The sequence below is a fragment of the Ovis aries genome, chromosome 8 (assembly GCF_016772045.2).
Source record: "Ovis aries strain OAR_USU_Benz2616 breed Rambouillet chromosome 8, ARS-UI_Ramb_v3.0, whole genome shotgun sequence".
In the NCBI taxonomy this organism is placed as follows: Eukaryota; Metazoa; Chordata; class Mammalia; order Artiodactyla; family Bovidae; genus Ovis; species Ovis aries.
The window spans coordinates 4,799,410-4,826,297 of NC_056061.1; the positions used below are offsets into that span (position 1 = coordinate 4,799,410).

A 26,888-nucleotide genomic window follows, 5' to 3' on the forward strand; every position below is an offset into this window, starting at 1 on the left:
AATTAGACAGAGGTGGCCAGGAGGATAAGAGAGAGGAATGAGAAGGAGAGAGACAAATCCTGCCAGTAACCAGTTCCTTAGGTGTTCTCCACCGTCTGGAACACACAGAGATTCACAGAGTTGGATAGAGAAGAGATGGGGGAGAAAAGAGACAGAGGCCACCTGGTGGAGAAAAAGGAGAATCCAAAGGAGGAGAGAGTGGTCAAGCCAGTAATCTCACTCTCAGGTAAACTTGGGTAGTGAAGTTTGGCTTCTTAAATGTACAAATTTGACAACAAAAACCTAAGAGCAAAGATTAAAAATCTAGAGTAGAGGTTGGATTTTCAAAAATACAATATTAAAGAAAAGAAGCAGAAGGAAAAAGGAAGAAAGAAAAAAAGAGAGAAAAAAGAAAAAAAAACCCACAAGAATTATTAACAACAACAACAACAAAAAAAAAACCAAAAAACAAAAAACACCAACAACCACCCAAAACTATATATGGTGTTTGCCTTAAAAAAAAAAAAAGTAATAGTAGGTTATAGAAATAAAAATTAGAGGAGAAATAGAAGACTTAATAGTTTAAAAAAAAGGTTAGAAAAAAAAGAAAAAAAAAGGAATGATTTTAAAAATAGTAAAAATATTACTGGCCCTTCTCTGATGTTATGGGCTGTGTGGAGTCACTTCCAAGGCGGTTCCCTCTCTTTAACTTCTTCTGTTTGCTGGTTTTTCAGGCTCACTAGTTCAGTCGTGTTGTGGGGAAGAGGGATGCTGCAAACAAATAGCACCGTCGTGTGCACACAGTGTCTCAGCCCCGCTGGACCTGTCCCTTCTCGCAGCGCACAAACCGCTCTGGCTCTACGATGCTCAGCCGGGAACCATCTGAGGCCGGCCCTAGGCTGCGTGCACTTCCCTGGGCTAAGCCGCTCAGGTTCGGCGCTCAGGTAGCCCTCAGAGGCACAAATTCGGTTGGGACTGCGTTTTATGCCCTTCCCAGGTCCGAGTAGCTCAGGAGTTTGGCAAGCGCGATCGCTGCGACTTGTCACCTTTTCTGCCTCTGCTGCTCAGTTTTCTGGGTGGACCGCTGGCGCCCCTTGTGAGGCAGATGGTGCCTGTCCAGCACCCCCAGAAGTCTTAGCAAAGAAGCCTGTTTGCAGTTTGGTAAGTAAAGTTGCTCCGGGTCTGCAATTGCCCCTTTCCAGCCCTTACGGCTCTGGCTGCCTGTCCCAGGCGGGGGATGGTCTGCAGCCGGCTTTTTCCGTTCCGTCCTTTGTTCTGTGCTCAGTCCTGGCGGTGTCTTATGTTCGAGCTTTTCTCGTGGTAGCTATCCCACAGTCTGGTTAGCTAGCCCCAGTTAGATCGTTCTGGTTGCGCGTGGGGCGTTCCTGCCCGATTCTTACAAAGCACTGCAGCCCGCGCGTCCCTGCCCTGCCCCCACTTCCTAGTGGCGGATGCAGGCGTCTGTGCTGCTTTTCCGCTGGGGGAGTTACTGTTGGGCTTGTAATCTGTTGGTTTTAATTATTTAATTATTTTCTCCTTCCTGTTATGTTGCCCTTTGTGTTTCCAAGGCTCACCAGACTCAGCAGGGGGAGAGTGTTTCCTGGTGTTTGGAAATCTCTCTTCTTAAAATTCCCTTCCCGGGACGGGCTTCTCTTCCTGGGACGGAGCTCCCTCCCCACCTCCTTTGTCTCCTTTTTCGTCTTTTGTATTTTTTCCTACCTCTTTGTGAAGATAATGGTCTGCTTTTCTGGTTGCCTGATGTCCTCTGCCAGCCTACAGAAGCTGTTTTGTGGAGTTTGCTCTGCGTTGAAATGTTCTTTTGAGGAATTTGTGAGGGAGAAAGTGGTCTTCCCATCCTATTCCTCCGCCATCTTTACAGTTCCCCCTGCCCGGGTTTTTATTGGAGTTTCTTACGTAGACGTGATTGAGTGAATGAATGACCACATGATTGAACTCAGTCTTCAGTCCCCACCTTCCCTGAGGTCAGGCTGACTCAGGCCTCAGTCTTCTAATTACATGGTTGGTGTTGCAGATGACCATCGCCTACACTCACTCATCTCATGTAAGGGCCAAGGACCCCACCATAAATCACAAAGACACTCCTTTCACTCGGGAAATTCCAAGGACAAAGTTGAGACAAATGCTTCATTATACAATACGTGCTTACTGAATTTCTTTTTCCTACACTTTTATGAAAAATAATATAGCTTTAAACCGGAGTTCTTATTTCATGGAAGGCTGTGCAGGTTTTTCCATAACTGATTCAAGACTATGTATATAAAACATTATTATTGCTGAAATATTATATGCATACTCATGAATCCTAAAAGGAAGTAATTATGTCCATATGAATTATATGCAATTGTATACACAGATATATATAAATGTGTGTGTGTGTATCTGTATATGTGTATATACCTTTTTCTAAAATAATTTGTGTATCTAGTTTGGGTACTTTTTCTCTGAGTTTTCTTAAAACCCAAATATATCTTTGAAAAGACACTGCTACTAAACTTTCTAGTGTACTGCCAAGAATAACTATTTTGTAGTAAATTTCTATGGATAATGCCCAGGGACTTATTAGTTATGCTAAAATAAATAATGTTTCTGATGGTACATCACATCCTCTAAGATCACTACAAAAATTAACTGTTCTGCATAAGAAAATTTTCCACATGAAAAAGATACTTTTTAAACTTTAACGTGTTATTGGAATGCTATAGTAAATTCAGTTTATTAAACTGAATGTATCAAGTATCATTTATACATTTTTCAGAACCAGCACCTGCTGTTGAACTGTGCTACCTCAGTTATGTCCTTAGAGGCACACTGAAGCATCTGGAACTCCTTTTCCATTCTGGAAGACCCAGTCTGGGTTTTCTAGTCTTTCCTTTGCTGTCTGTTCTCACTTTCCCTCTTGTGGAGCAGCACTCTCTCCTCTGTCCTTGTTACCATCAGAATGCGTGCCTGAGGGGAATTCTGAGGGTTTGACTGAGGACTACACTCATAGTCTTTGTCCTTAGTTGCCTTCAGTGACCCTACTGCAGTCATGTGCACAGTCCACCAGAAACAGTCTCCTGGTGGCCATTTCTGTCTCAGGGTCTGCAGATTCCAAAGATAGTTGATGTCTGGAAGTTAGACATCCAGAGAAGTAGGACTTTATTCTCCTAGAGTGGAACATTTGACAAGAAACGGCTGCATTTCTTTACATTTTGAATTCAAGTATGAAAATGTTTTTGAGTAAGATATTCATTTTTTTTAATTGCTGAAACCGCTTTCTTGAAGAATTTGGAGAGTTTTTGGTTGTATTAGTGAATATATCATTTTAAAGCATTTAATGTCATTTTTATAACAGATCCAGATATTACATTTTGGGGTTGAATTTCAATAAAGAATCAATCAGTTTTTTAATGTTAGCAGCATAGTTTAGTTTCTAAAAAAAGGTAAAATTTATTGTAATTTCAGATTGAAATTAAAAAACAAATATAGTTACATTTAAAATGTGTTCAGTGTTTATTTTAAAAACTTCTTTGAAATTAAACAGTGATAATCAACTTACTTGGGAACATTATTTTTTTTCTGAAAATAATTTCTTATAACATATAACCAAGTACATATAGTGCTGGTTAAATGAACTAACTGATCTGTTTTACAAATGTGAGTACGCCTCAGAATACTTGATTTTTTGTTTTGCAGTGCATATATGAAAAAAGTTGAGAAGCACTTTTATAACCTGTGTATTAATATATGTATACCGAGTTGTTCTGATTTTTCATATTCAATGTATTTAAATTAACTTCATTTCCCATAATTTATTTTATTTTCCTTATAAGCCATTGCTAGTTTAAAACAGGTACTCAGCATTCTCCATTGAGATTATGTGCTGAGCACATTGGTGGCTCAGATGGTAAAGCGTCTGCCTGCAATGCGGGATACCTGGGTTCGATCCCTGGGTTGGGAAGATCCCCTGGAGAAGGAAATGGCAACCCACTCCAGTACTCTTGCCTGGAAAATTCCATGGACCAAGGAGCCTGGTAAGCTATAGTCCATGGGGTTGCAAACAGTTGGACACGACTGAGTGACTTCACTTTCACTTTTCACTTTCATCCAGGAGCAATGCCAATACAATAACACTCTTACAGTATAATCATTCACGTATGCAGTTCCACCTTGAACCTGTGACGTTTAAAGTATATTGAAGCCATGTGCTCAGTTGCTAGTTGTGCCCAACTCTTCAACACCATGGACTGTAGCCCGCCAGGCTCCTTTGTCCACAGGATTTCCCAGGCAAGAATACTGGAGTGGGTTGCCATTTTCTTCTCCGGTATGAAGCCATGCTTCTTGTCATTGTTGTATAATTCCCATCTCAGCATGCACACACGCTGATCCAGTTGGCAGTATCTACTGAGACGTTCTTTGAAGTAGAGTGTGCAAGGCTAGGTCCTCTGTTTCTGTACTCCTTTCTTTACATTTGTCATCAGGTAGAGACTTTCATCAGCTCTAGCTACCAAAGCTTTCCTTAGGACCACTTAGCGCTTTTGTAATAGATGCATTTCCCCAACAGCTTCTCAGCACGAAGGTAATAAAAAAAGTCAAACCAGATTCACTTTTTCATAGTTTGAAGTCTAGTTCCTTCTTCTAAATCTTCTGCATTCCATTTGAATCTTTCATTTTTTAAAAATTTGCTAGAGTACCATCAGGTAAAAATTGTAGTTATTATAGTTACAGTTATATAAGTACTTCATATAGTAGTAAAAAATACCCACTAAATTTATACATATATTTAATAAAGATCAACTAGAAGGCAGCAAAACATTTAAAATGTTGTTAAACAATATCACATGATTATAGCATTATTGCTTTTTCTTCTATTCAAAGATTGTTTCTATTATGCCATTTCCTTGTTCTTAAAAGTAACTTACCAAATTCATGATAATAAAAACTGAAAAGGGGTAGTTTTACCATATGTCAAATTATGTCTCAAAAAAACTTGATTTTTAAAGAAGAGATGGTGGTTAGTTCATTTTAAAAAAAACAAAAGAACAAGAAATGTAGTGCTCACTTTGCTATATACCAGTCTCTATGTCAATAGAAAGATAAAATGTTCATGAGAACACATACATTTTTTCTCTTGTGTTTCCAAACTTTTCTGTGTTGTTGTGCAGCTTCACTTAACCTTTGAAAGCGAGTTCTGGTAAACTGGTTTAATTCAATCATTGGCGACAGATATTGAAAACAGGAGTAAAAAAGGGATAAATGTGTTGAAGCTTTTAATTTCTGTAAATACAAGCCCATTTTGTTGTGCTTTGTGAGTTAATCAGTGAGTTTATCTGGGGCCAAATTTAGCTTTCCGTTTCCAAACGAAAGTATTAGAAAGGATCTGGTCACTTATGAGTCCACCCCCTTACTATCACTAATCTTGGGCTTTGGATCCAGTGCTCTTAAAAATATATCTTCTTTTCTTACCACTTTGGCAGACTGGTCAAAGGCTGCTTAAGCAGCCTCTAGGAGAGTCTTTTCTGGCCTGGGTGGTCATTGTTTCTATTCCAGCAGATCTGGTGCCTGCATTCTGCCTGGTTAGGTGGGTTTTGATGCTGTCTTGGATAATCTTTACAGTCCTAGAGAAGAAGATTGCTTGTTGATTTCATCCCCACTGGCTCTTTGGACACGTGTTTGCCATAAATGATGGCTATGTGGATCTCTGTTTCTAATATACACCAGACATTTTACCAGCTCCTGTTTCTTGTGCTCACGCTCTGTCTGAATTATGTGGTAGGGGTGGCCTCACTTAGTGAAGCACTATATCCTCTCCCAGTTCTACTTTCATGATTTCTCTTGTTCTCTTTGCCTTCTCCTTCAGGAAGATAAGCATCAGACATTCAGGAGACCATAGACCTCGTGTGGGCTTCCCTGTTGGCTCCCTCCTGCCTACCAGTGCAGGAGACGTGGGATCAGTCCCTGGGTTGGGACTATCCCATGGAGAAGGAAATGGCAACCCCACTCCGGTTTTCTTGCCTGGAGAATCACGGGAACAGAGCAGCCTGGCAGGCTAGAGTCCATAGGTTCACAAACGCGCTGGACCCGATTTAGGTACTAAAAACAGCAGCAGACCCTGTAGAACCAAACACAGTCTTTGAGATTTTAACACATAGACCTGATTTGGCCTTTGACTGCATGCGCCAGTCAGATGAGTCAGTTTGCACGACCTTAGAGCAGTTGGAGGGGCGGGCTCTCTGCCCAGTGAGTTGTTTCAGAGATTGCCAACATCCTCCCCTCCTTTAAGCTCCCTGCCTCCCCATGTGCCTCAGGGCAGCCGATCCACCAGACACCGAGGGCCCTTTGGCCATAGCCCACCAGGTGTTCAGCTTGTGGTGACAATAACATTCAAGTCATCTCTCCAAAAGAACCAAGGAGGCAGTGAGCCCGCGGGGTCATCATCCACGACTGGCTCACTTCCTGCCCTTCTGTGTCTTCTCACACCACAAGACTCAGCTCTCTTTAGAGCCCCCATAGCCCTTTAGAATTGATAGCCAAAGAATCGATGCTTTTGACCTGTGGTCTTGGAGAAGAGTCTTGAGAGTCCCTTGGACTGCAAGGAGATCCAGCCAGTGCATCCTAAAGGAAATCAGTCCTGAATTTTCACTGGAAGGACTGATGCTGAAGCTGAAACTGCAATACTTTGGCCACCTGATGCGAAGAACTGATTCATTGGAAAAGACCCTGATGCTGGGAAAGATTGAAGGAAGGCCGAGAAGGGGACGACAGAGGATAAGATGGCTGGATGGCATCACCAGCTCGATGGACATGAGTTTGAGCAAGCTCTGGGAGTTAATGATGGACAGGGAGGCCTGGTGTGCTGCAGTCCAAGGGGTCGCAAAGAGTCGGACTGAGTGACTGAACTAAACTGAACTGATAGCCCTTAGAGCAGGCACGTACTCTGCATTGCCATTATTTTCTACTTCTTTGTCTCCGTGTGTGTGTGTGTGTGTGTGTGTGTGTGTGTGTCACTCAGTCGTGTCTCTTTCTCCCTGCTGCTGGTGCTGCTGCTAAGTCATGTCAGACTGGGTTCCTTCCTGTGCCAGACTCCGCTAAGTCTGGGCATTCAAAGAGTAGGACTGGATCCTTATCTATACAAGGAGAACTCTTTGTCTCCTTAGATGCATACAAAGAGTTCTCCTAGTATAGACAGCGATCCAGTCCTATTCTTTGAATGCCCATACTTAGTGGGGTCTGGCACAGGAAGGTACCAGTCTGTGTTTGCAATAGGATTGAAGGGCGAGAAGTGGAGTGTGAGGCAGACAGAAACCTAAGTGTCCCTGCTTTCATTCCTGTCTGTGAGCCCTGTTCTCTCACGTAATACATTCTTGTGGTAATAACTAAGTCATCTGGCTTATACCACTTTGTCAAGAACTACTGTGATGAAAATCCAGACAAATAAATTATCTATTTGCTTCTCAAAATGCTTGGAAGCCATTTCCAGCCTGAGACTAAGTTTAACATTGTGTTATAAAATAGTGACAAAGTTTTCTCAGAATGGAATGGTTGCTCATTCAGCCTCTGAGTCATTTATGACTGACTCTTTGGGAGTCCATGGACTCTAGCACACCAGGTACCTCTGTCCTTCACTGTCTCCCAGAGTTTACTCAGATACCTGTACATTGAGTCAGTGATGTTATCTAACCATCTAATCCTCTGCTGCCCCTTTCTCCTGTTGCCTTCAATCTTTCCCAGCCTCAGGGTCTTTTCAAATGAGTCAGCTCTTCCCAGCAGTAATGGAGCTTAAGCTTCAGCCATCAGTCCTTCCAATGAATATTCAGGACTGATTTCCTTTAGGATTGACTGGTTTGATCTCCTTGATGTCCAAAGGACTCTCAAGAATCTTCTCCAACACCACAGTTTGAAAGCATGAATTTTTTGGCTCTCAGCTTGCTTTGTGGTCTGACTCACATGTACATGACTACTGCAAAAACTATACCTTTGACTATATGGACCTTTGTGACAAACTGATATCTCTGGTTTTTAATATGCTTTCTAGACCTGTCATAGCTTTCTTTCTAAGGAGCAAGCCTATTTTAATTTCATGGCTGTAGTCACTGTCCCTGGTGATTTTGGAGCCCAGGAAAATAAAATCTGTCACTACTTCTACTTTCTCCCCATCTGTGTGCCGTGAAGTGATAAGACTGGATGCTAGGATCTTAGTTTTTTGAATGTTGAGTTTGAGTCAACTTTTTCACTCTCTTCTTTCACCCTCATCAGCTGTGATTTTTCCAGTAGTCATGTGTGGATGTGAGAGTTGGACTGTAAAGAAGGTTGAGCACAAAGAATTGATGCTTTTGAACCGTGGTGCTGGAAAGACTCTTGAGAGTCCCTTGGACTGCAAGGAGATCCAAGGAGATCACGGAGTCAATCTGAAAGAAAATCAACCCTGAAAATTCACTGGAAGGACTGATGCTGAAGCTGAAGCTCCAGTACTTTGGCCACCTGATGCGAAGAGCGGACTCATTGGGCAAGATCCTTATGCTGGGAAAGACTGAGGGCAGGAGGGAAAGGGAGTAACAGAGGATAAGATGGTTGGATGGCATGGACACAGTGGACATAAGTTTAAGCAAACTCCTGAAGGTAGTAAAGGGCAGCGAAGCCTGGCATGCTGATGAGGTCACAAGACTCAGACACCTCTTAGTGACCGAACAACAACAATGAGACTCGGACAGTTTGATCCATCTCACACAAGTCAAATAACTGGACCTTTTTTATATTTCCTTGAAAATGCTGTGTTTAACCCAAACATACTCCTCTTCCCTGGTCTTTCTAATATCAGAAAGATGTTAAAATAATTGTACATTTAGGTTTCTTGTTATGGACATGACTAAGTGACTAACACTTATGATGCTTCTGTGCTAAAAGGAATTGTCTGCTGGGTGACTGCTATCTATGAAGGGTTTCCTCGGTAGAGGAAAGAAGATAAAGGTGCATCGTCAGACTCTTACTCACCTCTACAGGAATAGTTCACAATGAGCTGGAAATGCTCCCAACAGTTGACCATGGTACAGTACTTGAGTAATACCAGTAGCTTTCCTCTAGCTTCAGAGAACCTTATGGAAAAGGTGATAACTTTTTCACTTTGGGTAAGAACATAGTGACGATGATGATGATAGGTAATACTTACTTGAAAGTTTGTGATCCTGTGCTGTCTTTAATATTGAGCCTCAAGAAACAGATTTCGGAGAAGTAGGTAAAGTTGGTTAATGAGAAAACCATCATCTTTTAAACAAGGCTAATGAAGACAGATTTTTAATTATGTCATATATATCCCTCTAATTGATATTTTTATGCATACATGTCTCACACTTATTAAACTACTTCCTATTGGAAACATGGCAAAATGTCAAGATTCCAAATGCTAGCCCCTTTAATAGTTTAGAACTTTTAAACTAAGTTACCCACAAATTAGACATAAGCCCCTTAGAACCAGTCTCCGGAATGCAGCGTTTTAGGCAGATTAACTATGCCATTATCTGGATGAAGCAAGACGGATTAATGCCCATTGAATCTTTTTTAATTCTTTTTGACTTGGCACTTTGACCAAAAGGTCATTGACCAGTCTCTATTCTTCCCTCCCTTTGAACCTTGGCTCCCAATTTATCTCTAAGAAATCTTCTGTAATTAACTACTCAGCTCTGATCAGCCTTTGCCTTCTACTCCCTCAGTATGGATCTGGCACCAAGGTTGTAGAATTCTGCTGCGAACATAAGTTCATTGATTGTCTGTGTGTGTGTGTGTGTGTGTGTGTGTGTGTGTGTGTGTGTCATGTGTGTGTGTCATATGTGTGTGTGTATTATGCACGTGGTTCTTCTGTGTTCTCAGGCACTGTTGGTACCTGGGCCGCGTGCAGTATCGTGCTGGGCTCTCTCACTGCCTTTTCCTGTGCTTCAGAAGCTAAAGATGCATAGTAAGTAGCTGATAGAGAGTTAACTTCATCCTCCTCAGCTCCTTGACTGAAATCTACTGCCTTCTCATAGTTAAAAAAGGCTGAGTTTTTAAAACTTAGGGGTATGTTTTTCACTTAATCATCACGGTGACAACTGACCTTTTCCTTTATAGTATTGTGTTGAATTCATTCTCTTAGAAACTACTTATTATAATTGCATCTTACTTATTGCCTTTGTCTAATAAAGTCTGGCATGTGGGATAGGGAGCCAGTAGCATATTATATTCTGTGAACATTTAATGTAACATTTAGATTAGGCACCTAGACTCTCTGATTTGCCTCCTGCCCTGTAATGATCCAGTTTTCTCCTTCATCTCCTGCATTTGTAGCAGTTAGAATGATGTCATGTTGCGTTTTCATCCTTTCCGTAGGTGCATGCTTATTTCTGAAACTGTCAGACTGTACTTCTGTGTGCTCTTGGCTGGCCCACATAAATTATCAAACTGTTGAATGTAATGAACTGTTACGTTCTCAGTTTTCAGCAGTAAACTATGAGCCACACCTCAATGTACAGTAACTTCTGTTATGTGATGGCTGCCAAGGGGTGCCTAGCTTTGTCCCTTTAGGCATCTCTGTCCTTCTGTGTCAGAGCAGCACCTTTCTAAGACAAAGGAAATTTAATTTCATTTCCTGCCTAGATGAAGTCTCAAGGTTACAATTTTAAAAGACCAAAACAGAAGAAGGGAACCCGGGCACAATGCAGCAAGATACAGTCATCCCTCATGGGTAAATCGAGCTACACAGTGCCTTCTAGAATCTGGCGTTTGCTACTGATCCATGGGCAGCCTTCATCCTCATGTTCACAATACGGCTGCTGAACCTCCAAGTATTGCACCTTTTCTTCCAAGCAGGAACAGTGGTGAAGAGAGAAAGCAAAAGGGCATTCCACTGGGTTTTCCTGCTATTAAAGAGCTTTCCCAGAAGCCCTACCCAGCCACTTATATTTACATCTGTTTGACCAGAATTAGCCTTAAGAGAGACTGGAAAATAGACATTTTTAGTTGATCCGTTGTCATTCTGAACAAAACTGAGATTCTGTTGGTGACAAAGGAGGGGGGAATGGGAAGAGGGTAAATAAGTAGCTTTATCTGCTTTAAAGATAATAAATGTTTACAAAAATGTCAAGTTAACCTGAATTTCAACTGAAACAACAGTTAGGAAACAGGCACCATTTGTCTGTAGCATGAATTTCATAATGTAAGTGTTACATTCTGCAGCATGTAAAGAAATGTTAATATTTCTTTACTACCCAGATAAATGTTAGTATACTTTTACTTACACAGGCCCAACTCAGAAATAGAAAAATAGACGTAAGACATGTTTAATTCTGAAAGTAACCTACAAAAATATATGTTGATTTTCCTACCGGAGAAGTATTTCCTCTTCTGAAGGCCCCCTAGTTTACGAAATGGGAGAGTAATAAGCAGTCATGGGACTGTAGAAGCTGCCTCTCAACTTTCCTTCAGTTCTAAAAGACTGAGATAGACAAGCTGATCGCCTTCTGTAGAATGTGCAGAGCCATCGTGCTTGTGTTCTGGGTTTCCTTCTACCTTCCTGGTATGTGTTCAGGCAGAGCACTTGAACATTTTCCAGGTGACTATATTTTATCTCTGTTGGGGATTTTCCTGTGCTGGTGTGGTTCAGTCTAATTTGACACCAAGAATGTAAAAGTTACCCCAAAATACAGTAGAAGGGTATCAACTGTTACGTTAATACCAGTTATTTTACTTTTTATTCAGCTTATGCACTAATTCAGAAAGCTTCTGAACATATGATTAGGCAGAGTGGGCAGCTGCCAATGTGATAAAATTTGGGAGCTATAGGAAAGACCTCCCCTCTCAGACATGCCATCTTAGTCATGTTGAGCAGGAAGGCTACTGCAGCTTGTAAATTAAATATATACTCTCCAAAGAGAGGAGTTAATGTCAAGTTAATGTTTTATGTGACGTAAACATCTTGGAGCAAGAGTTCATCCATTTAATTATTATAAGAATGAGCGTTTAGGGTAAAAGTGGAACCCAAAGCAGACAAATTCTGGTAAAAGTAAAGCCCACAACAGCATAGAAAAGTGGGACCCTGAAGTCAGGGGACCCCAGCCCACCTTGAAGCAGAACTAACCATGCCCAAAGAGAGATTCTCAGAGCAAGTAGAAAGGAACGAAGACACACTCTGCCTGCTTTACACCCTTAAAACTCCTGGAAGAAACATAGGAAGTGAGCTCCCTGGCATTAGTCTTGGCAGCTATTTTCTGAGGTTCATACCAAAATCAGAAATCATTACGGGGTAAGCTTCAGCAAAGCAAAGAAAATTAACAAAGAGAAAATGTTTGCAAATCGTATTGTTGTCTGATTCCTTGTGAACCCATGCACTGTAGCATCCCAGGCTTCTCTGTCCTTCACTATTTCCTAGAGTTTGCTCAAGCTCATGTCCATTGAGACAGTGATACCATTCAGCCGTCTCATCCTCTGTCACCTCCTTCTCTTCCTGCCCCCAATCTTTCCCAGCATTGAGGTCCTTTCCAGTGAGTCGGCTCTTTGCATCAGGTGGCCAAAGTATTGGAGCTTCAGCATCAGTCCTTCCAATGAAGTGAAGTGAAGTGAAGTGAAGTGAAGTCGCTCAGTCGTGTCCAACTCTTAGCGACCCCATACATGGGATTTTCCAGGCAAGAATACTGGAGTGGGTTGCCATTTCATTCTCCAGGAGATCTTCTCAACCCAGGGATTGAACCCAGGTCTCCCGCAATGTACGCAGACTCTTTATCATCTGAGGCACCAGGGAAACTGGCGGCTTCCAGTGAATATATCTGTTAAGAGGCTAATATCCAAAATACATAAAGAATTTATATATCTCAGTATCAAAAAACAGTCCAATTAAAAAATAGGAGAAGAGCTGAATAGACATTTTTCCAAAGACATAAACATGGCCAACAGGTACATGAGAAGATACTCAACATCACTAACCCATCAGAAAAATGAAACTTAAAACCATAGTGAGATATCGCCTTTCACTTGTTAGAATGGTTATTCAGTTCAGTTCAGTCCAGTCACTCACTCGTGTCCGACTGTTTGCGACCCCAGCACGCCAGGCCTCCCTGTCCATCACCAACTCCTAGAGTATCAAAAGACAAATGATGGTGAGGATGTGGAGAAAAAGGGAACTCTAGTGCACTGCTGATATGAACCTCAACTGGTGCAGCCACTATGGAAAACAATGTGGAGTTTCCTCAAAACTTAAAAATAGAACTACTATGTGATCCAACAGTTCCCACTCCTGAGTATTGGTGTAAACTAACTTGAAACACTAATTTAAAAAGGTATGTGCACCCCTATGTCCATTGCAGCATTATTTACAGTAGCCAAATAGCCAAGACACAGAAACAACCTAAATGCCATCCATGGGTGAATAAATAAGGATTGGGTACATATACATGTATGAATTTGACTGTTATTCAGCCATAAAAAAATAAAGGTATTGTTCTGTTCGCAACAACATAAATGGACCTTAGGCATTATGCTAAATGAAATAAGTCAAATAGTAAAAGATAAACACTGTATGGTCCCTTTTATATGTGGAACCAAAAACCAGACAAACAATGGAGCTCCAAACACAAAACAGATTTGTGGTTTCCTGAGGTGAGAGATACCCCACGTCCGAGGTAAGAGAAACCCAAGTAAGATGGTAGGCACTGAGAGAGACCATCAGAGGCCAGACAGACTGAAACCACGCTGCAGACTGCTAGCCCTCTGATTACATGGACGACAGCCTCAGTGAAACTAGGCTGTGCCATGTGGAGCCAGCAAGATGGACGGGTCATGCTGGAGAGGTCTGACAGAATGTGGTCCACTGGAGAAAGGAATGGCAAACCACTTCAGTATTCTTGCCTTAAGAACACCATGAAGAGTATGAAAAGGCAAAAAGATAGGACACTGAAAGATGAACTCCCCAGGTCAGTAGGTGCCCAGTATGCTACTGGAGATCAGTGGAGATATAAATTCAGAAAGAAAGAAGGGATGGATCCAAAGAAAAAAACAACACCCAGCTGTGGATGTGACTGGTGATAGAAGCAAGGTCCGATGCTGTAAAGAGCAGTATTGCATAGGAACCTGGAATGTTAGGTGCAGGAATCAAGGCAAACTGGAGTGGTCAAGCAGGAGATGGCAAGAGTGAACGTCGACATTCTAGGAATCAGCAAACTAAAATAGACTGGAATGAGGGAATTGAATTCAGATAGCCATTATATCTACTACTGTGGGCAGGAATCCCTCAAAAGAAATGGAGTAGCCATCATGGTCAACAAAAGAGTCCAAAATGCAGTACTTGGATGCAATCTCAAAAACAGAGTGATCTCTATCCGTTTCCAAGGCAAACCATTCAATATCACAGTTTCCAATCCTATGCCCCAAGTACTAATGCCAAAGAAGCTGCAGTTGAATGGTTCTATGAAGACTTATAAGACCTTTTAGAATTAACACCCCCAAAAAGATGTCCTTTTCATTATAGGGGATTGGAATGCAAAAGTAGAAAGAAACACCTGGAGTAACAGGAAAATTTGGCCTTGGAGTACAGAATGAAGCAGGGCAAAGGCTAATAGAGTTTTGCCAAGAGAACACATTGGTCATAGCAAACACCCTCTTCTAACAACACAAGAGAAGACTCTACACATGGACATCACCAGCTGGCCACCTACAAAATCAGATTGATTATATTCTTTGCAGCCAAAGATGGAGAAGCACTATACAGGCAGCAAAAACAAAACCAGGAGTGGACTGTGGCTCAGATGATGAATTCCTTATTGCCAAATTCAGACTTAAATTGAAGAAAGTGGGGAAAACCACTAGACCATTCAAGTATGCCCTAAATCAAACTCCTTATGATTATACAGTGGAAGTGAGAAATAGATTTAAGGGAATAGATCTGATAGAGTGCCTGATGAACTATGGATGGAGGTTCATGACATTGTACAGGAGACAGGGATCAAGACCATCCCCATGGAAAAGAAATGCAAAAAGCAAAATGGCTGTCTGAGGAAGCCTTACAAATAGCAGTGAAGTGATTGCTGCCATGAAATTAAAAGACACTTACTCCTTGGAAGGAAAGTTATGACCAACCTAGATAGCATATTCAAAAGCAGAGACAAAGGTCCGCCTAGTCAAGACTATGGTTTTTCCAGTAGTCGTGTATGGATGTGAGAGTTGGTCTATGAAAAAAGCTGAGCACTGAAGAATTGATGCTTTTCAACTGTTGTTGGAGAAGACTCTTGAGAGTCCCTTGAACTGCCAGGAGATCCAACAAGTCCATTCTAAAGGAGATCAGCCCTGGGTGTTCTTTGGAAGGAATGATGTCAAAGCTGAAACTCCAGTACTTTGGCCACCTCATGCGAAGAGTTGTCTCATTGGAAAAGACTCTGATGCTGGGAGGGATTGGGGGCAGGAGGAGAAGAGGATGAGATGGCTGGATGGCATCACCGACTCGATGGATGTGAGTTTGAGTGAACTCTGGGAGTTGGTGATGGACAGGGAGGCCTGGCATGCTGCAATTCATGGGGTCACAAAGAGTGAAGACACGACTGAGCGACTGAACTGAACTGAACTGAAGAGGAGTGAAAAGCAAAGGAGAAAAAGAAAGATATACCCATTTGAATGCAGAGTTTCAAAGAATAGCAAAGGAGACATAAGAAAGCCTTTTTCAGTGATCATTGCAAAGAAATAGAAGAAAAACAATAGAATGAGAAAGACTAGAGATCTCTTCAAGAAAATTAGAGATACCAAGGGAATATTTCATGCAAAGATGGGCTCAATAAAGGACAGAAATGGTAGGGACCTGATAGAAGCAGAAGATATTAAGAAGAGGTGTCAAGAATACACAGGAGAACAGTACAGAAATATCTTCACGACCCAGTTAATCACGATAGTGTGATCACTCACCTAGCGTGAGATCCTGGAATGTGAAGTCAAGTGGGCCTTAGGAAGCATCACTACGAACAAAGCTAGGGGAGGTGATGGAATTCCATTTGGGTATTCAAATCTTAAAAGATGATGCTGTATAAGTGCTGCACTCAATATGTCAGCAATTTTGGAAAACTCAACAGTGGCCACAGGACTAGAAACTGTCAGTTTTCATTCCAATCCCAAAGAAAGGAAATGCCAAAGAATGTTCAAACTATTGCTCAATTGCACTCAGCTCACATACTAGTAAAGTAATGCTCAAAATTCTCCAAGCCAGGCTTTAGCAATACATGAACTGTGAACTTCAGAAAAGCCAGAGAAACCAGAGATCAAATTCCAACATCTGTTGAATCATCAAGAAAGCAGGAGATTTCAAGAAAAACATCTATTTCTGCTTCATTGACTATGCCAAAGCCTTTGACTGTGTAGATCACAATAAACTGTGGAAAATTCTGAAAGATATGGGAACATTAGACCACCTGACCTGCCTCTTAAGAAACCTGTATGCATGTCAGGAAGCAACAGTTAGAACTGGACATGGAACAGCAGACTGGTTCCAGATAGGAAAAGGAGTACTTCAAGGCTATATATTGTCACCCTGCTTATTTAACTTCTATGCAGAGTACATCATGAGAAATGCTGGGCTGGTTGAAGCACAGGCTGGAATCAAGATTGCTGGGATAAATATCAATAACCTCAGATATCCAGATGACACCTCCCTTATGACGAAATGAAGAACTAAAGAGTCTCTTGATGGAAGTGAAAGAGGAGAGTGAAAAAGTTGGCTTAAAGCACAACATTCAGAAAACGAAGATCATGGCATCCAGTCCCCTCACTTCATGGCAAATAGATGGGGAAACAGTGAAAACAGTGTCAGAATTTGTTTTTCTGGGCTCCAAAATCACTGTGGATGGTAATTGCAGCCATGAAACTAAAAGACAGTTACTGCTTGGAAGGAAAGTTATGGCCAACCTAGACAGCATATTCAAAAGCAGAGACATTACTTTGCTGACAAAGCTCTGTCTAGTCCAGGCTATGGTTTTTCCTGTAGTCATGTGTGGATGTGAGAGTTGGACTATAAAGAAAGCTTTGCACCAAAGAATTGATGCTTTTGAACTATGGTGTTGGAGAAGACTCTTGAGAGTCCCTTGGACTGCAAGGAGATCCAGCCAGTCCATCCTACAAGAGATCAGTCCTGGATGTTCATTGGAAGGACTGATGTTGAAGCCGAATCTCCAGTACTTTGGCCACCTGATGTGAAGGGCTGACTCATTGGAAAAGACCCTGATGCTGGCGAACATTGAGGGCAGGAGGAGAAGGGGATGACAGAGGATGAGATGATTGGATGGCATCACCGACTCAATGGACATGGGTTTGGGTAGGCTCCAGGAGTTGGTGATGGACAGGAAGGCCTGGCGTGCTGCTGTCCATAGGGTCACAAAGAGTCAGACATGACTGAGCAACTGAACTGAAGTGAACTGTGGTGAGATTCTGGTGCAGAATGGGTCAAGGGAATCAAAGGTGCAGATTTCCAATTGCAAAATGAAAAAGGGTTGAATGCGGATGTACAGCATGGTGACTATAGTTAATAACCCTGTATTGCATATTTTAAAGTGGCTAGGAAAATCAGTCTTGAAATTTATTAGCACAGGAAAATTTTGTAACTGTGTGCTGGTGTTAACTGGACTTCCTGTGGAAATCATTTTGCAGTATATACAAATACTGTATCAGTATCTTTTATACAGGAAACTAATATGATGTTATGTCAATTATACCTCAATTGAAAATAGAAAGTAGCAGTTATCTGTATATACTTGTTTCTTTATCAGACAGCCTTGTTGAAGATACATTCTTCTTGTATTCCCTTTCTTCTGTTTTCCTTTGTGCACTTTTTAGGGCTTCCTTTGATTTATCTCACTTTCAGCCACCTAAACCAAATAATAATTTTTACAAGAAACATATACAGTTTTTTCTCATGACCATGTATCTGATTCAAATTTAATCATACTCCCTCCTGGCTTGTATGCTTCTGATCATTTGGTAAACTGCTAAGGAAGTGAGTCATTCCATCTCCAGGATGAGATTACATCTGGTTGCTTACAGGTCATAACCCTAAGTGCTTTAGAACTGTGTTATATTGATATTTTGAAATGTGTTCCTAGAATCCAGCCAACAAAGATCCTGATATCATTGACAGAAGTATCAGGCTTTGAAAGTCTTTGGGGAGAGGTTGAATTCAACACATAAGACTTGGTGAGTTTAAGACTCTTTGCCAAGAGAACTCTGTGTGGTCTCAGGTTCATCTCAGTAACAAATTATAGGAACAATGTAGAGAACTCTGTAAATGTAAGGAAAGAAACTCATGCACCAAGATCATAAAGGTTTTGGAAATTTTTTTCTCTTTTTTTCTTTCTCTCCCAACCCCAATCAAAGGAACAGGAAGACAGAAGGTGTTAAATAAGTCAAGTGTTTTACTTTTTGTTAAAAATATATATATTTGATCCCTTTATTTGGCTTTTTCTGAGCTAAGCTACTGCAGTATTTTTTAAAAGGAGTTTGTTGTTTTTCTGTAGGTCCAAGCCAATTATGATGTGGCACGCTATGAAAATATGTTCTCTGTGCTCTGGGTTCTGGAGCAACTTCTTCAAAAGGAAAACAAAGAAGACAACTCTTCAAGAACCGGGCATGAGGATCAGGAAATCAAGAAATTTCTTCAGAAACATGATGAAACTGTTTTCAAGCTCTCCGATGCATTTCCTTTATTTACTTTTTATTTGTGGAGACTGGGCATTCTCTTGAACTCAGTAGAAATAGGAACTGTTGGAAATGACTCACTTCCTTAGCAGTTTACCAAATAATCAGAAGCGTACTAAAGTTGAATATATGAAGATCTTGTGCTTAAATGTTTTCAAGAATATTTATAAATGATCATTTTAAATGGATCCCTAAAGACAGTCATTAATTGAATTTAATAATCTTAAACTGTGTATAAAAAGATTATGAGTCGTATTTCTTAACTAAAATCAGCCAGTTTCAGTTGAGAATGCCCCGCCCTCAGTCCTGTGGAACCGTGTATTGCAATATGTTTGCTCAATGCAATCTAGCTCTGTTATTCTCTAAAATGGACCATTAATTGTCTTTCTTATTAAAAAATTGCATTTTAAAAGATCTTCATTTACTAGGTGCTAAAAGGTAACAGAAGATGTCTTATGTTTTGTTACTTTATCAACAGCATTTAAAATAAGTGGTTATAAATAAGATTTTTTTCAACTTTTTTTCTTAGTTTCACTTACTCTCTATTGTCTTAGATGGGGTTCATGTAGAAACAGAAAAGTTGTTAGCATTTGTAAAGCTTTAATTTCATATAATTTCATATAATCAACATATTTGTCAAGTCCTTTTGAAAATACTAATCATTTAAAATGTTCCATTTGTTTTTCAACAAATGTTTGTTTTGAGTCTGTTGATTATATAAAATATTCCTGTTACTATTAAAATGTAGTTATTATATATAATTAAGACATTAAGGACATTTTCACAAATTCCAACATCAGTCTAGAAATATACGTTATTAAAAGTATATTTATACTTATTTAAAGTATTGGTTGGATTTCTCAGAAAAGTTGTTAGCATTTGTAAAGCTTTAATTTCATATAATCAACATATAATTTCACATAATCAACATATTTGTCAAGTCCTTTTGAAAATACTAATCATTTAAAATGTTCCATTTGTTTTTCAACAAATGTTTGTTTTGAGTCTGTTGATTATATAAAATATTCCTGTTACTGTTAAAATGTAGTTATTATATGTAATTAAGACATTAAGGACATTTTCACAAATTCCAACATCTGTCTAGAAATATACTTTATATTTATTAAAAGTATATTTATACTTATTTAAAGTATTGGTTGGATTTCTCAGTTACACACTTACATTAAAATTATAACCAACTAACTTAATTAGCATACATTATATACTTTCGTGTAGTGCAATGTAGCAAATACAGCAAATACAAATTTGCTTTATTAATTATATGTGATATCGTTTCATAAGTTAATTACCTTTCCTGAATGTCATTGGTATTTTACAAAATCATTATTATTACCTGATACATATTTGTGGAGTTATTTCTATCTTTCTATTAAAGATAAAACCTTTTTTTGTAATACTGAAACAAAATCTTATCAGTCAACTTTGTTATATAACAAAGAACCACTAAGTCTTAATGGTATACAGCAATAAAAGTTGCTTTCTCAGATGTCTGTGGGTCACGTGGGGGTCAGTTCATCTGGGCCTGCTGAAAACTCTCAGCAGATCCCACTGGGTTAGACTCTGTGTTGTATACAGGGCTTTGTTTTCGTCCACATGTGCTTATTCTGGTTCCCAGGAGGAAGCAGAGAGAAGATCTGCTATGGTAGTGGCAGATAGGCGAGAGGGAAAGGGCTAGGCTGAGAAACTATACACTGTTACTTCCGCCCACGTGTATGGACCAGGTGCATCAAAGGGTCAAGCCCAGAGGAAAAGGACAGATAAGTACCCTCTACTTTACGTAGGAATATTTGCAGTTACATGGCAGTTGGCAGTGGATCCATGAGAAGGTGAAGAATTAGGGCAAATAATTTGTTCCACCTCACATACTAGTTGAACGTAAGAGGGATATTTTAGATCCTAAATTAGAAGGATTTTTTTTTAGTATTGAATTCCTGGGAGCAACTCTGAAGATCTGTATAAGTCCCATGACATCACCCCATCCTCTTTCTTCCATAATAATTAGAAGAGGTTGGTAAATACACAAGCAACAGCAGTGGCCCTTTTCCACTGCAGTCAGCCAACATGATTGTTACAGGGAAGAACAAAAATCTGACTCCCTGTTGGGATGTTTCTCTTACTTTAACCTTTGCTTCCTTTTGCTTTTGTTCAGTAAAAGGATACTGTGTGTACATAATGGCCTGCCTCAATGAACCCTGCCCTTCTGTCTGAATATTAAACCAAAGTACCTTTGTTTCGGGAAACATCCTGACCCTGCCCACTTGTGGATGGCTACAGGAGGGAAGAAATTAACACATCCATTCCCTCTCTGAGTCTGGCCATTCCAGGAGATATTTCTAAGACTTGTGACCTTTTTACTTTACTTCCTCACCCCACTCTCTCTCTGACTCTAAAGAACCTGACATCTAGACCCCAATAAGATGGTTATGCTGAGGCATTAATCTGCCATCTTCTTGACCTGCCAGCTTTCCAAATAGTCATTATTCGTTTCCCCAACACTTCATTTCCAACTTATTGGCCTGTTTTGTGGCAAGCAGAGTGAGCTTAAAGTCAGTAATATAATGACCCTAAGAATAATTCCAGTAGTCTTCACAGCTTCATGGTCTGAAAATTAGCCTAAAAAAGTATATTTATTACAAAAGAAAAGATAAGATTTTGGAGCCATCATCAGTGTACAATATGGAGATACATTTGATTTCCATTCGGTATTGGGCTTCCCTGGTGGCTCAGTTGGTAAAGAATCTGCCTGCAATGTGGGAGACCTGTGTTCAGTCACTGGGTTGGGAAGAGCCCTGGAGAAGGGAATGGTGACCCACTCCAGTACTCTTGCCTGGAGAATTCCATGCACAGAGGAGCCTGGTGGGTTACATTCCATGGGGTCAAAAAGAATTGGACATAACGCTTTTCACCTTTATGTAAACACAACTTCAGTCATTTCTACAATACTTCAGTTCAGTTCAGTTGCTCAGTCGTGTCCGACTCTTTGCGACCCCATGAATCACAGCACGCCAGGCCTCCCTGTCCATCACCAACTCCCGGAGTTCACTCAGACTCACGTCCATTGAGTTCGTGATGCCATCCAGCCATCTCATCCTCAGTCATCTCTTCTCCTCCTGCCCCCAATCCCTCCCAGCATCAGAGTCTTTTCCAATGAGTCAACTCTTCGCATGAGGTGGCCAAAGTACCGGAGCTTCAGCTTCAGCATCATTCCTTCCAAAGAAATCCCAGGGCTGATCTCCTTGCAGTCCAAGGGACTCTCAAGAGTCTTCTCCAACACCACAGTTCAAAAGCATCAATTCTTTGGCACTCAGCCTTCTTCACAGTCCAACTCTCACATCCATACATGACCACAGGAAAAACCATACCCTTGACTAGGCGGACCTTAGTTGGCAAAGTAATGTCTCTGCTTTTGAATATGCTATCTAGGTTGATCATAACTTTTCTTCCAAGGAGTAAGCATCTTTTGATTTCATGGCTGCAGTCACCATCTGCAGTGATTTTGGAGCCCAGAAAAATAAAGTCTGACACTGTTTCCACAGTTTCCCCATCTATTTCCCATGAAGTGATGAGACCGGATGCTTAATCCTTCATTATCCTGTGTTTCTGTCTGTAACACTGTTAATTGTGCAGTATATTTAGTATTGAGGTCTAAATCTCTTGCTAGTGAAAAGATGATCAAATGAGAAACATATGTTTCAATAAAATGGTAAAAAGAATGGTGTAAGCTAGAATTAACAGTATTTAGGAATGTTGTAGCAATGAAGACTTGGCAGTCACCTTCAGCAATGAAATTGAATGTAGGATAGGATGGGAAATAAAGAGGACAGAGAAGACTACTGAAAATGGAGGAAATCATAAAAGTGTTCAGTGTTACACTCATATAGTATTTATTATATACAAAATACATATATTTGTAATAAACAGATACACTGATCTAAGCATTTTACATATATTTACTCGTTTGATTCTCCCAACCACCCTATGTGAGAGGTAATGTTATTCTGTCCATTTTAGAGATGAGGAACTCAGACAAACCAGGAAGGAACCACTTGGGTTTTGCCCCCAGGAATTTTGTCTTTGCAGTCCACTCTCCTTAACAGCTGTCCTGGCAATTCATGAAACTCACAAATACCTTTGTAATTGTCATTGAAGCTTGATAAGCCTTCATCTAGGATGGTGGTTCATTGTTAGCTTATTTTGGATTCTTAAACCTGTACTGAGCAGCTGTCATTTTCTGGATTGTAATATTTTACTATAGTTAAGACTCTTTAGATGTGTTATAGAGCATCTTTCAAGAATAATGTTCTAAAACTGCATATCTCTAAAGACAGAGTAGGTGGACCATCAGCATGCTGTGCTCAGCTCAGTGAGGAGAAAAAACAAATCTGATTGTTTTGTTCTTGGACCTATAACGAGATACAGTTCTTTCACAAGTTGCTGTACTTTTTAATCATGTTTGTTGCCATCCTATAAATAAGGGCAGTTGTTATGCCCAAGTCACGAAATCTCCCAATGACCACCAGGGAGCCAATATCTGATGCAAAAGCAAGAGAGATTTTATTACCAAGCTTGAGCTGGGGCTCCCACCAATACCGAAGCAGCAGCTATAGGGAGGAGCTCCGAGCTCTGGGTTTCGTTGTTTATATAGGGTATTCTCGCGCGAAAAATTTGAAAAACAGGAGTTTCCGGGTTAGGAGACGTCTAACTGGTTACCTTCTGTGGAAGGGTTAGGTGTTGTGTTCTGATTGGTTCCCATTTCCCAGGCTTGCCACAGGTTTTGATTGGTTCCCATTTCCTGGGCTTGCCATGGGTTCTGATTGGTCCCAGGGTGGTGGGGTAAGATTAAGGGATTTCCAAAAAGCTCTTTTCCGGGAATTTTTACAAAATGGAGTCTTCTTTAACAAAATGGAGTAGCTTACGTCCTTCACAGCATATTCCTAAAAGAGGCAAACAAAAAAGCCTTTCACATTTCCAGATTTTTGTGTATATTTGCAGATTTTTTTTTAAATATTGACAGCTTTGATTTGTGAAAATGTGGTTTCATTTTTTCAACAACTATTAAGCACCAGCTTTGTGATAATGAATTACTTGTATGTATGAAAAATAAGCATACTAAATTGTATCCTTTATCATATTTATAAAACAAATTTCTTTTAACAGTATAATAACCCAATAACATCAATAGTTTGTCTTGGTGAAGGAGATTATTAGGATGATGATATTTACCTAATACTGAAAAATAGGTAGGATTTTTATTATTTTTGAAAGTTAATTCATTATTTTAAAATTATTTATAGTATTGGACAACACTAACTTTATTTGGCCAATAAATGGGCTACTCTTTTAAAAATTGTCTAAATACTATAGAATATGATTGATACATAGGAAATAACCTTGGTCTCATGTCTTTCATTTAATAGAAATGTGTCCTACGTTGTTTTAAGAGTCAGCTACTAATAGGAAGCAAGACTGGGAAAAAAAATTAGTCTAACATTAAAGACATCAAAATTGATTTTATAATGATCCATGTTCTGAATTTGTAATACTTTGTTTTGATATTTTAATCTAATTTATGTTGTAGCTATTTAGCCAATGGTGAACTTCTGATGTATTTTAGTCCACAGTTGTATTCTCTGTGTGTGTCACACACACACAGGTTCAGTCACATCCTATTCTTTAGGACCCCATGACTGCACTCTGCCAGGCTCCTCTTGTCCGTGGAGTTTTCTAGGAAAGGCTACTGGAGTGGGTTACCATTTCCCTCTCATAGCAAATCCCCTCTCATAGCAAATCCATTTTAGCATCAAGATTTACAGAGATAACACTAACCTGAGTTATCTCCGGCTTAAAGCAGTGGTTCTCAAATGTGAGCCCCAGGCCAGCAGCGTCAGCAACACTTGAGAACCTATTAGGAATACAAGTTCTAGGGCCCCACACCAGACTTGCTTTAGGAACAGAAAGGCTAGGGTGGAGCCCCAAATTTGTAAAAACAGGAGGGCTTGTTACATACAAAATCATTCAGAAAGTAGAAATTCAGTCATCCCAAATTACTGAATTTTTTTTTTTTTTTTACATAGTACCCACCATTTATTAAACATCTACTCCGTGTTGAAGTTCAATCATTAAGACATTTAATCCCCACAACAATCCTGGAGGTAAGAAGATTTTTTTTTTTTTTTTTTTTTTTGTATTTCAGCAGTTTATTTTTTTTTTTGAGTTTTATTTTATTTTTTTATAATGTTTTATTTTTTTTATTTTTTAATTTTTTTAAATTTTAAAATCTTTAATTCTTACATGCATTCCCAAACATGAACCCCCCTCCCACCTCCCTCCCCATAACATCTCTCTGGGTCATCCCTATGCACCAGCCCCAAGCATGCTGCATCCTGCGTCAGACATAGACTGGCGATTCAATTCATATGATAGTATACATGTTAGAATGGCATTCTCCCAAATCATCCCACCCTCTCCCTCTCCCTCTGAGTCCAAAAGTCCATTATACACATCTGTGTCTCTTTCCCTGTCTTGCATACAGGGTCGTCATTGCCATCTTCCTAAATTCCATATATATGTGTTAGTATACTGTACTGGTGTTTTTCTTTCTGGCTTACTTCACTCTGTATAATCGGCTCCAGTTTCATCCATCTCATCAGAACTGATTCAAATGAATTCTTTTTAACGGCTGAGTAATACTCCATTGTGTATATGTACCACAGCTTGCTTATCCATTCATCTGCTGATGGACATCTAGGTTGTTTCCATGTCCTGGCTATTATAAACAGTGCTGCAATGAACATTGGGGTACATGTGTCTCTTTCAATTCTGGTTTCCTCGGTGTGTATGCCCAGCAGTGGGATTGCTGGGTCATAAGGTAGTTCTATTTGCAATTTTTTAAGGAATCTCCACACTGTTCTCCATAGTGGCTGTACTAGTTTGCATTCCCACCAACAGTGTAGGAGGGTTCCCTTTTCTCCACACCCTCTCCAGCATTTATTGCTTGCAGATTTTTGGATCGCAGCCATTCTGACTGGTGTGAAGTGGTACCTCATTGTGGTTTTGATTTGCATTTCTCTAATAATGAGTGATGTTGAGCATCTTTTCATGTGTTTGTTAGCCATCCATATGTCTTCTTTGGAGAAATGTCTATTTAGTTCTTTGGCCCATTTTTTGATAGGGTCGTTTATTTTTCTGGAGTTGAGCTGCAGAAGTTGCTTGTATATTTTTGAGATTAGTTGTTTGTCAGTTGCTTCATTTGCTATTATTTTCTCCCATTGCGAAGGCTGTCTTTTCACCTTGCTTATATTTTCCTTTGTTGTGCAGAAGCTTTTAATTTTAATTAGATCCCATTTGTTTATTTTTGCTTTTATTTCCAGAATTCTGGGAGGTGGATCATAGAGGATCCTGCTGTGATTTATGTCTGAGAGTGTTTTGCCTATGTTCTCCTCTAGGAGTTTTATAGTTCTGATCTTACATTTAGATCTTTAATCCATTTTGAGTTTATTTTTGTGTGCGGTGTTAGAAAGTGATCTAGTTTCATTCTTTTACAAGTGGTTGACCAGTTTTCCCAGCACCACTTGTTAAAGAGATTGTCTTTACTCCATTGTATATTCTTGCCTCCTTTGTCAAAGATAAGGTGTCCATATGTGTGTGGATTTATCTCTGGGCTTTCTATTTTGTTCCATTGATCTATATGTCTGTCTTTGTGCCAGTACCATACTGTCTTGATGACTGTGGCTTTGTAGTAGAGCCTGAAGTCAGGCAAGTTGATTCCTCCAGTTCCATTCTTCTTTCTCAAGATTGCTTTGGCTATTCGAGGTTTTTTGTATTTCCATACAAATCTTGAAATTATTTGTTCTAGTTCTGTGAAAAATGTGGCTGGTAGCTTGGTAGGGATTGCATTGAATTTGTAAATTGCTTTGGGTAGTATACTCATTTTCACTATATTGATTCTTCCAATCCATGAACATGGTATATTTCTCCATCTATTAGTGTCCTCTTTGATTTCTTTCATCAGTGTTTTATAGTTTTCTATATATAGGTCTTTAGTTTCTTTAGGAAGATATATTCCTAAGTATTTTATTCTTTTCGTTGCAATGGTGAATGGAATTGTTTCCTTAATTTCTTTTTCTACTTTCTCATTATTAGTGTATAGGAATGCAAGGGATTTCTGTGTGTTGATTTTATATCCTGCAACTTTACTATAT

The 26,888-nt window shown here is 39.9% G+C and overlaps 1 protein-coding gene across 4 annotated transcripts in view; it reads left to right on the forward strand.

The window, feature by feature from the left end:
- Positions 1-20,173, forward strand: part of MEI4 (meiotic double-stranded break formation protein 4) — a 242,063-nt gene extending 221,890 nt beyond the window's left edge. For all 4 annotated transcript variants that reach the window (XM_027972295.3, XM_060419189.1, XM_042253157.1 and 1 more), the window contains one exon: positions 18,486-20,173. In XM_027972295.3, the coding sequence (XP_027828096.2) occupies positions 18,486-18,755 (270 nt within the window). In that variant the 3' untranslated portion in view covers positions 18,756-20,173. The remainder of the gene's footprint in view (positions 1-18,485) is intronic.
- Positions 20,174-26,888: the final 6,715 nt, after the last annotated feature.